The sequence below is a fragment of the Pangasianodon hypophthalmus genome, chromosome 16, assembly GCF_027358585.1.
Source record: "Pangasianodon hypophthalmus isolate fPanHyp1 chromosome 16, fPanHyp1.pri, whole genome shotgun sequence".
Classification (NCBI taxonomy): Eukaryota; Metazoa; Chordata; class Actinopteri; order Siluriformes; family Pangasiidae; genus Pangasianodon; species Pangasianodon hypophthalmus.
This window is the reverse complement of record NC_069725.1, coordinates 23,076,797-23,092,534: the sequence shown is the minus strand read 5'-3', so window position 1 is coordinate 23,092,534 and position 15,738 is coordinate 23,076,797. Positions and strand designations below refer to the sequence as shown.

General features: G+C 39.3%; 1 protein-coding gene across 4 annotated transcripts in view; it reads left to right on the top strand.

Moving 5' to 3' along the window:
• The window catches only part of dlgap4a (discs, large (Drosophila) homolog-associated protein 4a), a 110,169-nt gene that overhangs the window by 83,492 nt on the left and 10,939 nt on the right, over window positions 1-15,738 (top strand). For all 4 annotated transcript variants that reach the window (XM_053240573.1, XM_026920930.3, XM_026920928.3 and 1 more), the window contains 3 exons: window positions 1,446-1,641; window positions 12,581-12,966; window positions 14,389-14,477. In XM_053240573.1, the coding sequence (XP_053096548.1) occupies window positions 1,446-1,641; window positions 12,581-12,966; window positions 14,389-14,477 (671 nt within the window). The remainder of the gene's footprint in view (window positions 1-1,445; window positions 1,642-12,580; window positions 12,967-14,388; window positions 14,478-15,738) is intronic.

Genomic DNA, 15,738 nt, shown 5'->3' with positions numbered 1-15,738 from the left:
ACAGAGCAGCATTCCCATCTTCTCTCAGTGCAGTGGGAAATGTCACCTGCTGGTTGGACAAACAGAAACGTCTCTCTCTTTTCCCACATCAGAAAGGTTGAATCATTTCTGCAGAGCAGCTGCTGTACCCGTTCTCGCAGCAGGCTGCATGGCTGAGTGAATAGCACGGTTGCCTTTTGTGCTCAGGTAGAGACAGGAATGGGTGAAGATGAGCTCGATTCACTGATGAGCAGTGCTCTGAATTGGCCTTAATTAGATTTGATTTTTCGTTTCCACCTTCTTTAACAGTTTTTTTAGGTTCATCGTGTGATTTCTGAAATGACGACCTTGACACTGAAATGTTTTGTGACCTCTGTTTAGGCTTCAGTGGAAAGATCAGAGTCATTTTTGTGTCCGTCAAAGACACAGCTGTGTGACCGTTCTTCGTCAGTTGCACCAAACCATTAAAAAGACAGTTGCGAAATGTTTTATTCCTCTTATACCACAGCAATACGCCAATATTTTTTAATACTATTTTTTTTATTTATCAGAGACTGATACATTGTACTTTTTATCTATTTTTGGTTACATTTAATTATAGTAATTATACTAGAGTAGTAATTATCATTATATTTAACGTTGTGGAACATCTGTGAAACAAGTTCATTCCTGTCATCGCTTACTTTATAGCAGCTATAAACAGTTATTCCCTCACCAGCCTCTCTTTTTTCTCTTAAGACAATTAGACAAAAATAAGACCAAAAAAATGCTCTGTCCTAGAGTCGATGAACTTAAAATACAGCTTTGCTTCTGATTGTTACAAAGTGCTGACACTGGAGTCTCCTTCCTTAAATGTTTAATAAACATCTCCTAACAGAAAACTTCACCATTTCAATGATTCAGCGATTACACACATCCATTAAAGCCGTTTATGTGGAGCGTTTGCTGTACAAGTCCCTGTGAATGAGCTGTGACTGTAGAAACAATAACACATTAGAACCAGCATGTTAATATAAACCTGTGATTTGCAGCTGAGCTACTGTCAGAGCTGCTGTTATAAAAAATTAATAAACACCTTCTGACCAATCAGATTTCAGAATTTAACAATGCTGTGGTATAATAATTAACTCCTTACATTTTAATGATGCTACATATTTTATAGGTAGCTAAATGGAAGTATTTCAAGCCCCTTATGCAAAAAAAGACAAGTCAGGGAGTTATATATATCAGTAGTTTTTATATCATGGAGAATTTAATGTCCTATTCTTTTTTCTCACCAAGCAATTAAAAAAAGAATCAGATTACTGATTACGTAGACCCAAGTTCAGTGCATGTAAATGTATTTTTATAAATGATTGCCCGAAAACCTTTTTTTTTTTTTTTTCTCATGGGGAAATTCCCCCACCTGGTGTCCACCTCAGATTCTCCTCGGATTTTTCATCTCATCCTGCTTTTTTCCCCTCCAGATGGATCAGAGCTGTCTGTGCTCAGCGGCTTACGGCCACATGGACTCGCAGGCGGTGGAGGCTCTGGATCTGACGGCACCGACCTGCTTCCGCTCGCGCAGCCACAGCTACCTGCGTGCCATCCAGGCCGGCTGCTCTCAGGATGACGACTCGGACTCAGACGAGCCTCCGCTGAACACCAGCAGCAACATGAGCAGTGAGTCTCACAACCTCATTCTCCTAATGTATACAGAACTCTCCAAAAGTCTTAGACACATGTAGAGAAATGCCGTAAAGCAAAGATGGCTTGAAAACTAATCCAATATCCAATGTTTTCTATATTAATAAACATTGATAAAGAGCAGTATAGAGTAATCAACTAAACAAAGTCTATATTTGGTGTGACAACCTTTTGCCTTTAAAAACACATCAGTAGTCTCATTTTATACAATTTTCTGAGAATACTGGCTGGTAGGTTTTTCTGAGTTTCGTGCAGAATCTGCTGCAGTTCTTCTGGAGACTTTGACTGTCACACTCGCTTCTAATTTTTCAGCTAATCATGTGACACTTTATCTATAAAACTATGTGAACGTCTGATCCTTGGGTGTTAAGTCCAGAATAAAGTTAGCTGAAAAAATGCTAAAAAATACACATTATTGCATATTTAACGATCTGTTGCCTCATCTGCATATTGTAATAAACAAAACGTTTTATTGAGATAAGAGTAAAAGGAAAGAAATATGCGTGTTACGCTGTGTGGAGACGTCTGTTACTGAGCCGAGGAAAATGTGCTATATTTAACTGTCGAGAACAAACAAGTGCCTGCTGAGTGACACCAGATGTTTGCTGGAAGACAATTTAAATAAATCACGCAGGACGTTTTAATCCTGTCGCTGTCTCATCACCACTGATTATTATCCTCATTAAACTGTTAAATAAGAATAACTGTCACTAAAAAAATGCTGAATTACCTGAGAATGTGTAGAAAATCTTCTGTACTACTCTAACATGTTGTGCAATTACCATCAATATTTATTTTCATTGCTAATTAAAGCTACTGTTCTCTTCTACCGAGCCTTGCATAACTACTCACCCCGTCGAAGTTTCTTCACATGTTGTTCTGGGACAGATTATAAATCACGAATCTACACAAAATAGCTTGTAATATTGAAGCGAACTGTAAAAACTTTTACAGTTTGCAAAATTCTTTAAACCTTAAAATTGTGACTGTATAAATAGTCATGCTTGTTTCTCTGAAACCCCTTAATTAGTCCAGAAGTCACATAATTAGTTGAACGGAGTTGTTCTGATCTCGATGTTACTACAGGGTTTGGTTATTTAAAAAATCCCAAATTTTGAATATCATGCAGAGTGACACTAAATCTGTTAGTAAAAAGTGAAAAGAGAATGACACAACAGAGACTCGGCCTACAGGCGGCTGTCCACTGACCTGTACAGAGGACATTATCCAGAGAAGCAACCAAGAGTCCAAGTGTAACTCTTAAGCAGCTGGAGACATTTTACATTACATTTACGGCATTTGACAGACACCCTTATCCAGAGCAACTTACATTTTATCTCATTTATGCAACTGAGCAGTTGAGAGTTAAGGGCTCAAAGGCCCAGCAGTGGCAGCTTGGCAGGGATTGACCTCTTGACCTTCCGATCAGTAGTCCACCGTCTTAACCGCTGAGCTGCCACTGCCGCTGGCTGGAGAGATCACTGGATCAGACTTTACCGTCAGACACCATAGCTTAGCCGCTCTGAGTTTGCCAAAACGCATGTCGGAGATTCAGCAAACATGTGGAAAAGGTTCTCTGGTTTCATAAGAACCAGAACTTTTGGGCCTTGGCACAAAGCTCTACATTGTGCTGAAACCCAGCACTGCTCATCACCCTGAGGATCCCCATTCCAGCTGTGAAGCATGGTGGTGGTAGTATCATGGAGAGGGTTACCTGTGGCATGTTGGTTGCTTCTCTACTTAATCCCCCCTTTACCCAGCATCCTCTAGGCAGAGTCATGGTTGTGTCCTTTATATTCTTTTAAATAATGGATTTAATGTTGCAAGGTTTGGGATATTTTTTTTATAACCAAATCCTGACTGAAACTTTTCCAGATCTTTGTCCTGGACTTTGGATAACTGCCTGGGTTTCATTATGCTGTTTGTTTAAGTATGTTCTCTAATAAACTCTGGGTTCTTCCGGTAACATGTGTATGAATACTGAGATCTTGTGACACTCTACTTGCACACAGGTCAACTCCATTCAACTAATCATGTGACTTCTGAACTACTTTATGGGTTTCACAGCAATCTGAGGTTATTTGTAAATAATTTTGCAAACACTATTGCTTTTTTAATGTAAATTCATGACCTATAGTTCCAATGTGGAAGAGTTCAAGGGGTGAATACTTATGCACAGCACTGTATCTTGATGCTGTTATATCAACTGCTTATTTGATCTTAGCCGCTTATGTTTATGCGACCTTTACACGTTGGCCAGGCTGCAGTTTTTACAACCAAAGCAACCTCATGATAAGTAGTTCAGACGTCCTGCTTCCTGCGCTGATCCCTCTACCCTGGTGAGGCCTGTTTGGCCAGCCTTTCTAAAACCAGATTAGAGTAACACACACATCACCGTTCTTTACACACTCCAGCGGTGCTGTCAGAGAGAAATGTACAGTCGTATATGATGTAAATGTAAAGCTATAAGGTGCAGATGAAGCTGAATTGAAAAGACAGCTCTATTTATCTGCATTAATATGTTTGCCATCTGTAATATTTCTTCGTGGAGTGTCTCTCTCGCTCTCTCTCGCTCTCTCTCTCTCTCTCTCTCTCACACACACACACACACACACACACGCTGGCCTACATTCTTGGGGACAGTGACAAGCTGAGATGGGACTCTCTTGGAGCTTAAAGGCTAATGTTTCCAAATCACACTCTCTCTGTCTCTGTCTCTCTCTGTAGCCTAGCAGCAAGCTTGGATCTTTACATAGCTGAGTTTAATACAAACTAAATAACATCAGAATCAGAATCGTTTATGAGCCAAGTACGTTTTCACATCTGTTGTGAACTAATGAACAGATACACAAAATGTAATATAAGTATTAAATGAACTAGCTAACCAAATAAAGAGGGGGTGCAAACTTTTGCATGCAATTAAAACTCTCTCACTCTCTTTTTCTCGCTTTTTCTATTAATCAATCAACTGATTAATTAATTAATTGACAGAAAGAAAGGGAATGAACCGAGTGCAAAAGTTTGCACACCCCTAGGGAAAAATGCAGACAAAGAATGTATTTTACACAAAAAAATATCTAAAGGGTTTGATTTCACGGATATTCAAAAAATAATTACTGGAGATTACTGGAGGCTGGGAGGGTTATGGCAGAACTTTGTAGATAAATTGTAATATACGGTTACATTTTCTTTTTTTCACCCAGACACTATACTTCTATATGCAGGGGATGATTCAATAACAGCTGGCCCGAGAGTAAAATATGCACAAAATACAGCTATAAAATGATTAAAATAATCCATTGAAATTATTTGCAGTGTTTCTATGTAGTTATTTATGAGCGAGTGCAATTTTAACATTATTTAAAATTGACCTGAAACATTTGAAACTTGTGGTATTACTGAAACGACGATTCCAAGGCCCCTGAAGATAGAAAGATTTATTTTTATTTTTTTAAATCTTGCGCTAGTGTTAGTGTTCATTCAGCTACAAGAGCATTAGTGAGATCAGGTACTGATGTTGGTGAGGAGGTCTGGGGTGCAGTCGGTGTTCCAGTTCATCCCAGAGGTGTTCAGTGGGGTTGAGGTCAGGGCTCTGTGCAGGACACTCGAGTTCTTCCACTCCAACCTTCACACACCATGTCTTCATGGAGCTCGCTTTGTGCACAGGGGCATTGTCGTGCTGGAACAGGTTTGGGCCTCTTAGTTCCAGTGAAGGGAAACTGTAATGCTACAGCACACAGAGACTCAATATACAATTCTGTGTTTGGGGAAGAACCACATATGAGTCAGGGGTGCACATAGTTTTGACCATATAGTGTAGCTGAGTTGTTAATATATCACCTGAGCTATATCACCTGCAGATACAAAAAAAAAAAAAAAAACGTTAAGATTAAATAGTTGGCAAAACAAATTTAAAATATTAAAATCTGGCATGAACAAATAGTATGGGTCAAACATATGACAAATTTTACACTCCAGTTAACCTTCTGTAATAATAATAATAACAATAATAATAATAATAATAATAATAATATGTTCTGTTAATTCAGTATTAACAATAACAACAACAACAATAATAATAATAATAATAATAATAATAATAATATATTCTATTCTTCTTCTTCTTCTTCTTCTTCTTCTTCTTATTATTATTATTAATTATGCCAGCGTGGCGTGTTTTATCCATTTATGCCCTTTTACTGCTCCCTTCCCATCCGCTCGCTTCCCTATCACGTGACCAAACCACGTGTCCATTTCCATGCGTTTCTATTGGCGGAGACGAACAGACCGAAAACGGGCGAGACTCTGTGGCCGAATTCCAAATGTGCTCCTCCCCCCTGTCCTGAGTGCACTACATAGCGCGCGACGTAATGGCTCACCCACTAGACCTAGTGCACTTACGAGTTGAACAGGGCGCGATTTGTAGTTCCGCCCTGTGTGATTGTGTCGCAGGTCCGAAAGCGTGAAGAATCCGCTTTGTTTTTAATTGTGCTCCAGCGCGGTGCTCGGGGAAGCTTCAGTGATGGTGTGGAAGTGTGTGAATGTGGAGAAAGCGGCGTGTTGCGACTCGGACTGTGGTGAAATGAGTGACTCTAAGAGAGGCGTTTTCTTCTGGTGAGCGACGTGGACGCGGTGAACAGAGCGGCTCTCGGGTCGCCTTGAACAATAACAACACAACAGACAAACGGGTTTTTACGGTAAAGTTCAGTGTTTGGGATGTTTGTGCTACAACATGATGGAGTTTCTTCTTCGACATTAATCTCAGATAAATAAGAAGAGGAATCTTTTCACGGTAAAATCCTAACTGCTGGAAAGTCTTCCACTTATGCAGTGTGTTGTGGTGCCTTAATAATAATTGTAATTATAATTATAATAATAACAATAATAATAATAATAATAATAATAATAATACACATTTCCTTGTTATAATGTGTAATAAATAACAGCAGAAAGATGCTATCTTTCATTATTGGGTTTCTTCCTGTAAGTTAACCTTAGGAACATGGTTGCCAGATTGTTAAGAAACTCCGTCTAAAATTTGACTTTTTCAAAAATTAAACTAAACAATCCGGACAAATAGACGCACTGAAGTCGGATATGTATATATGTGTAACTCCTGTAGTGTTTATTATTTATTTATCTTATTTCGTGTATGAATTAGTAAAGCGGGAAAGCGTTAAAATGAGAAACAACCTGTTTTGCGGACTTGAACCCAACCTGGCAACCTTGTCTGTGGTCACTGGTTGTTAGCCGCTCCGTTGCTAGACAGCTAACAATACATTAAAAAAGAGTCATACATTATAACAGACTTGTTGGCATTTAAGCATTGTTTCTTAACAAAATAAATAATTAAAATGTTCTCAAAGACATGTGACTAGCTATCTAAGAAGTTTAAAGGATGTTATTAGCTGAAATTGCTAGCTAACTTCCTGTGTTTTCTGAATGAGTCACTATAACAACACAATCTGTTGATGTGTAGCTAATTTAACTTTAATTTAACTGTGTGTGTGTGTGTGTGTGTGTGTGTGTGCTTTATTTTTCTCTCCTTATTAACTTTGATTTGAATCAAAACCTGTCAAAGCTTTAGGTCCAGCAGTGTTCAGTAAGAAATAAAACACTTCAGGGCATGCTGTTATAGGAAAATAATCAGTGACGGGTGGTGTGATGAAGTGATCACCCTGAACATGACTGTTTTTCTGATCAAGTGAAGTGTTTTATTCCTCTTACACCACAGCAATTTGACACAATAACGATTTCTAATTTATTTAAGAAAGCCATGTGCTTTTTAACCGTTTATAGTTACATCTAATGTTGTAGAACGTCTGCAAAAGCAAGTTAGTCTCTGTTCTTACTTACATTAAACAGTCGTTCCCTCACCAGCCTTTATTTTTCTCTCTCTTGAAGTTAATAAAGTTACTAAAGTTAGTAAGTTAATAAAAAAAAAATAACACAGCTTGTGACGTTACATAGACACCTGCACCGAGTAAAATAAATGTTTAAATATATGACATGTTTATTAGTAGATTAGTAAATTAGTTATCTGTTGTGTGTGGCTGCTCATTGGTGGATTGGTGAAGAGTGTGTGTGTGTGTGTGTGTGTGTGTGTTTAAGTGATGGCGTTGTGAGTATTGTTCTCACATGAAGGGCTTAATGAAGCAGAAGGGAGCTAGTGGGATTAGTTTTCAACAAACGTATGAACACTCATTGACTTCTCTTAAAAATGCAGGTAAGTGACTCAGAGAAGGGTTTTTTAGTTGCGAGTGCACGTCGTGTGAATCTGTGAGTCGAGCAAACGCTGATTTGTTAAACAGGGAAGGGCATTGGGAGTTTGGCGTGAGACACATAACTTCATGATATTACAAAAGACAGTGAAATGATGATGAATTGTTGGAGGTGTGTGTGTGTGTGTGTGTGTGTGTGGAGGGGGGACCTTGAGTGGACCTCCAGAGATGAGCGTGGAAAGGAAGAAGAGACGCCATTGAAGTACAGAATAGCTCTTTCTGCACAGGACTGAATGGACATGGGGTCCTGGGGACATTTCCTGTTTTACTGGAGCTACTCTGTTATTTTATTACTGTGTGGATCGGCCATGTCTCCTCTGAGAAAATTACAGGCTGAATTATCTTCTGTTGTTCTCCAAACTCGGCAGATGCAGATGTCACCTCGCGCTGAATAAAAACGTTGTTTGACTGCTGCTGCTTGCCGTATTCAGTCTCGTAGCACGCGTAAGATTGTCTCTTCCGCAGATATTAAACCCTTCCCAAAATCTCAAAACGAAAAATGCATGCTTTAGACCAGGCACTTAACCGTATTACTCGGTCTGAGTGTTAAAACCTCGACTCTTCTCTACTCCAGTGCCTCTTCAACCACTTGGACGCCATGTTGTGAATGGAGCGTGACCACATGACCACGTGACGCAAACGTCCGGGTTCGTAGACAATACAACCCGCTGGAACCTCGCTCCTCCTGTGGTCTTTTTATTGCTGTCCGGATGCGAGAGTTTTAGCACTGAGGAGACGTGTGAAAAAATGTATTACAGACGTCCCGCTGATAAGCTAATCCGATCCGAATAAAGCCACAGACAAGAAGATGACGAGGATGAAGAAGGCGAAGAAAAAAAACGACAGCGAAGAAGGCAAAGAAGAGAAAGAAGACGATGACCATGACAAAGAAGACAACAGCCAGAAGAAAAAACAGCCACGGAGAAGAAGGAAGCCACGAAGACGACGATGACGGACGCGAAGAAGACAGCGACTGATACGAAGACGACGACGGACCACAGAGAAGACGACACGAAGAATAAGACTAGATGGAACACCACAATTATGACAACGACCACGAAGATGACGATGATGACTACTAAGAAAATCTTATATATGTTTATATATAAGAAATATTTTGGCAACATTACCCTGAAACATATCTCACACTTCTGCCTCCTAGAGAGTGCTCAGTGTAGAACTAGTGAACGAGTGAGTCAATAGACTGTCAATAAAAAAATCACAAAACCAAAATGTCTGACAAAATTCGAGTTTATCAGGCTTGATTTATTTATTTTTGTTCACCTTAATCTTTGTATGTATTGCTCTAGCATTGATATTAACCAGTATGATGATTATTATTATTATTAGTTATTCTGTGTTGGTTTTTTTTTTCATCATGCTCCGTCTCCGCCTTTTTCTTATGTCGCTTCCGTGTTGTTGCTGTCTCTCCAACCACCATGTGGTTTCTGTCTCTCGCTCTCCCTCTCTCTCTCTCTCGCTCTCTCTCTCTCCCTCTCTCCCTCTGGGCTCAATCTCTCGCTCGTTGTCCCTGCACTGACTTCCTGTTGGCCTTTTTAGCACACAATCCTCTGGCCTTGACACAGCAGGGGAGCAACCACACTGTTTCTCTCTCTCTCACTCTCTCTCTCTCTCTCTCTCTCTCTCTCTCTCTCTCTCTCTCTCTCTCTCTCTCTCTCTCTCTGACTGTCCAACACACACACACACAGAGCAGGCTGATCATAATCCAGTAGGAGGCTTTATCAGTCCTCACAGCGATAGCCTATGGAGATGAAATTGCACTTTTCTCCTGCTGTAACTGTGGAGCTTCTTAGCTGAGGGTTTTTTTTTTTTTTTTTTAAACCCACAGACGTTTTCAGTAAACCACCTCCTGACGTGTGCCTGAAATTTCTCATACTGAGCTCTGTGCAATTTTATTCAGGTTAATTACGGCGCCGTGGCTCTGAGACTCCGGCCTAAACGAGTTTCTTAATTAAATCGTTTAAGTTCCCCCAGAAGCGAAAGTGGAGGCAGAGGAACTGAACGTGGAGGTTTCTCATTAGCATGTCTCTTCCATCCATTCATGCAAATCTCCACCTGACTCGGACTTCCTGTTTTAATTCTGACTTTAATTCTGACTCTCGCCTAGAGGCGGGGCTTCACCAATCCGGTACGTCTCCTCAGTTTGGATATCGGGGGAATTATTTATAACGGCACTATCCGGTGTCCCCCAGATGAAGATGGGTTCCCTTTAGAGTCTGGTTCCTCTCAAGGTTTCTTCCTCATGTTCTCTCAGGGAGTTTTCCTCACCACCGTCGCCTCTGGCTCGCTCATTAGGGATAAATTCATAGATTTAGAATTTATTTTGAGTTAATTTAATTTGAATCTATTTATTTCTGTAAAGCTGCTTTGTGATAATATCCATTGTTAAAAGTGCTATAGAAATAAAATTGAATTGAATTGAATATCACACACCTGGAATATTTTCTATATGTGATTCAGTGAACAGCTAAATGTTAGCTACCAAACCAACATGTAAGAAAATACTTAATACTTAATTAAGGAATAGTAATTAACAATTCCTCTTGTTTTCTTTCGAAACAAATAAACCACAGGGCTGCCTTCCTGATTTTTATTTTATTTTATTTTTATGTGTGGAAACAAGCTACTTGTTCACATTCCCTCGTAGGGGCGAGGCGAAAACTATCATCTTTCTACGATACACGATATCAGTCACAGTAGCAAAGTGCTGCAAAGAATACGTTTAGTTTTTATATTAAAAAAAATTTAAGAAATATTGAAAACGATTAAAAACATATACAGATTAACTTTTGAAAAATTTTAAAGATTTAGTTAAAAAATTTTAAAGTCATATCAGTTGCTTCCAGACAGTGTGTGTTTAGTTAAAATATATATTTTAACTTTTTATATTTAAAAAATATTTTAATCATAATGAACAGATAACACTGAAAAGGCAAACGGTATAAAAAAAGTACATAAAACATTTTCAGCATTTTTCAGTTTCAAACATAAAGTACAATTTTTAAAAATAATAATAAAAATACAAAAATTACATCAAAAAGGTGTATCTCCAAGCCCTATTCTCGTGTCCTTTCCTGTTTAAGCTTTTTTTAATTTCGTTTTAATTATTGTTTTATTTTATTTTTAAAGACAGGATGCTGAAAACTTTTTTTCCTCTTCAGTGATTACATCTTTTATCTCTGAAGTTCATTATGTCACATCCAAAAGTTTGATTTCCTGTTGGAAATGAGGACACGTGAAGTGCCGAGAACCAGACTGAAGATTCTGAAGCTTGTTGCCAGAAAAGTGTACAAAAGAAAAGTTGCCTAAAGGGAGAGACTCTACAGCATGAAAGATGTGTGTAAATAATCTGAAGCACATTATAAGATGGAAGAAAACCAGAACTCAGCTTTAAGCAGCTTTTCTGATTATTATTAATAGTAATTTTTTTTTTTTTTGTGCTGGTAATGATTTTTAAAACATGCAGGAATGACACGTTTGAGTAATGAAGCAGGCGTGTCTAAGATTGTGTGTTGTGGCATGAAGATTTCATCATCGCTTCACGGTTTTTTCATCTTGATGTGTCACAAATTTCACGTCCAGAGGGTTTGCCAACAAGAACTACAAATCCCAACTAGCATGCTAATAATCCATTCATCAACATCATTAGCATCGTAAAGCATTAACTCCGTGATCCGCGACCAGCCGAGTCACGCTCATCCACTTTCCCATAACGCATCTGCACCAGGCGTGCGAGCTGTTCTGAGGCTCACACGGGGTTTAAAGGGCCGCTTTTGTTCCCACATTGGCCTCGAGCCTGAGTGTCTCCACTGTAGCACTGTGTGTGTGTGTGTGTGTGTGTGTGTGTGTGTGTGTGTGTGTGTGTCTCCATATGCTGTTAATGATGTGCGGTCTCGTAGTAGTGAGTCAGATAATAGACTTTTATATAAAAAAAAAAAAAAGTTTATTTATATTGGAAATTAAATAGAAATGGAAAAAAATCATTAAAATATTAATAAAGTTGGGGAAAGCATGGAATTGTAACTTAAAAAAAACATTAAATATTTAACATAAATACTACTAATAATATTAAACGTTCATTTATATTCAATTATAATAGAAAAATGTAATTGAAATTCTGAAAGTAATAATAAACAAAGTATAAAGTAAATAAGTAATTAAGATAAAATGGCAGTTGTAAATTGGATACAGCAGGAAACTGTAGCTCAAAAAAATTAATATTAATAATTTGTATACAGAATAATGCAATAGCAATTTAGAAATATTCCTTGCTGCTCAGGAAAAAATAAATAAATAAAATAAATAGTTAATACAAATAATAAGAACAGCAAAAATGTAATTAAAACAATATGTAATTAAGATAAAATAGTAATAGAACTTTGGGTAAAGCAGGAGCTTGTAGCCTACAAATTAAAATAAATAATAAATAATACTTTATAAAAATTTTAAATATTCTTTCGCCTTAATTTTTGTCTAGTTTTATATTTTATAAACTACTATTTATTATTATTTATTTTAATTTGTAGGATACAAGCCTCTGCTTTACCCAAAGTTTAATTATTAAAAACTGGCATGATTTTAATGGCTGATAAAACGTCTTATTTCTTCCCCAGCCCGTAATAAGACTCCGCCCCCGGTTCCTCCCCGCTCCGCCTCCAAGCCCTTCATCTCGGTGACGGTGCAGAGCAGCACGGAGTCGGCGCAGGACACCTACCTGGAGCAGCGCAGCGAGGCCAACAGCCAATCGGGACGCAGCAACTCCTCGGACAGCGCCACCAGCTCGAGGACGGGCAGCCTGGCCAAAGCTCCTCTCCCCCTGATACCCCACATCCCCATACCCGTCCCCCTGGTGCCCCCCATCCCCGTCCCGGTGCCCAGCGCCCGTGTGAGCAGCCCTCCTCCTCCTCCTGCCCGGGAAACCCAAACCGTGAGCGTCGGCTTCACGCAGGACGAACTGCGGGGCGCCGCCAGGAGGAAACTCTCCTCCATCGGCATCCAGGTGCGTCTGCCGGAGTGGCTTTCATTTACCGAATATATACACGATAGAGTTAACATGCAGGAAAGTAACGACAGAAAACAGAAGCACGGGGCAGTTTGGCAGTTTAGTCAGTTTTGATTTGGCGTAATTTTTTTTTTTTAAATCATATTTTGTACACATGAAGTTTTCATGTGCAAGGTGATTAAGTTTTAATCCTTTGAAAAATACAAAATCGCTACTCCTTTATATACACACACTGTCCACTTTATTAGGAACACCTGCACATTTATGTAGTTATGTAATCAGCCAATCATGTGGCAGCAGCACAATGCATAAAATCATGCAGATGCAGGTCAAGCGCTTCAGTTCATGTTCACATCAAACATCAGAATGAAGAAGAAGTGTGATCTCTGTGATTTTAACCGTGGCGTGAATGTTAGTGCCGGATGTGCGGGTTAGAGTGTTTCAGAAACTGCTGATCTCCTGGGATTTTCACACACAGCAGTCTCTAGAGTTTACACAGAAATGGTTTGAAAGGGGACAGTCCTGTGGGTTGATGAGAGGACTGAGGAAAATACTTCAAGCAGACAGGCAGTCTATAGTAACTCATATAATCACTCTTTACAACCGTGGTGAGCAGAAAAGCATGTCAACATGCACAAAATATTGAACCTTTAGGTGGATGGGCTACAACAGCAGAAGACCACATCAGGTTCCACTCCTGTCAGCCAAGAACAAGAATCTGAGGCTATCGTGGGCACAGACTCTCTAAAACTAGACAGCTGAAGAGGAGAAAAAATAATCGCCTGGTCTTTTTCCAGTCTTCAGCTGTCCAGTTTTTGCGAGTCTGTGCCCATGATAGCCGCAGATTCTTGCTCTTGGCTGACAGGAATCACGTATAATTTTGTAAGTCCAGGAAAATCTCAGTTTGTTCCTTTTTTAAAAAATTATTTTCATTAAATCCAGAGTTCACTTTGTGTTTGAAGATTTGTATTAATTGGGCGTAAGTTATCTGGAAGTCGTGGTGTGTGACTTCATGCATTAAAGTCCATCAGTAATGAGTTCCTGCTGCTCGGCTTCAGCTTTCAGACATGAAGTCAGTGCCGGTAACACTGACTGTGTGTGTGTGTGTGTGTGTGTGTGTGTGTGTGTGTGTGTGTGTGTGTGTAGTTCATTCCCTGGAGAAAAGGAGTACATCCTTAAAAAGGACAAAGTGTCAGGCGAGTTCGCTCAGCCGGTTTATTAGTGCTGTTAGTGTTGCATGAATATGGAAAATTAACTAAAAAAAAGCCTGATAGCGTTATTTTTGTACTCTGGACTGAATTATCGTTAGTGAGCCATGCCACATTCTAGTTGTGTGTGTGTGTGTGTGTGTGTGTGTGTGTGTGTGTGTGTGTGTGTGTGTGTGAGTTATTGACCGTATGGTACCGGTGTGTTGGACAGGTGGACTGCGTTCAGCCCGTGCTCCGAGAGGAACACACTCCCACCACGAAGTTCCAGTCCATCGGAGTTCAGGTGGAGGACGGCAGGCCGTGAGTTCACACTCCCTACTCCATTTCCACTTCATTTCCATTTCAACTGACACTTTTGTACAGAGATGGTACAGAGATCGTTGGGGTGTGGGGTGTGGCTGGGGATTTGAAACGGTTTTTAAAGTGACTTCCTCATGAGGACAATAGCATCAGCCATCATTTATTTCCTTTTTTTATCCAAAGCAGAATAATGATTCCTTTTCAGAATTGTTTGCACATTGTCAACTTCAGAAATCAGGATATCCACTATGTAATGGTGTCATTTAACAAAGAGTGCATTTTATTTATTTTATATATATGCAGTGACAAAAAAACATCAAATCCATCACTGTGGAAAAATTCAGAATGTAATTAAAAATGTAATTTTTTTTTTTTTTTTTTTTAAATCATGCACCATTTTGAGTACACGTGGCTGTGAGTTAACATCTAAACACATATTTGACGAACGTTCTGCTACCTTAAATGCAACTATAAACAGATAAAAAGTACTATGGGTATTTCTTTATAAATAAAACAGTGTATTTCTTGGTAATTTGCTGTGGTATAAAAAGAATAAAACACTTCAGGACGTGCTGTTATGGGAAAATAATCAGCTTAGGTGTGGTAAGAGTAGCTCAGCTCGATCACCACGTCGTTGATTATTTTCCTATGACAGCATGACGCAGAGTGTTTTATTCCTTATTAATCATTACCCTGTTTATCTCATTGTTCACATTCACAACTTTTCATAATCAGTGTTTTTGCAGCCCAACAATCGTTATGTTTGTTATTTATTTATTTATTTATTTAATACTGATGCATGAACAGAGCAGTCAGTACTCAGGGACTGAAGGGATTTTGTGCAGGATTTTTCTCCGACATCGTGTACAGACTCATTTATCACGCAGTGTGTATGCTGATGAATAGACAGTGTGTCCACACACCGCTCTGCGCTGACAGGAGGAAGAGCCGAGTGTAATGGAGATAATCAAATTCCGCAGGTCACATCATCCGCTCCTCATTCCCACCGTCACTCCGAATTTCCATACCTGTCCCTCTCTCACACATTTGCATTTATCCTCCTGACACACACTCCTGTTCTCTCACTCGCATATTCTCAAAGATAACAATTCATCTGCTCTGTGTGTGTGTGTGTGTGTGTGTGTGTGTGCGTGTTATTGGCTCTTCGTGTCGGACAAACACGATCGCTGTCAGCTTCGTTCTGTGTGCTGCTTTAAAATTCCCGACTGCTGAAACTGACAAATGAAAAGTGGGTCGTGAA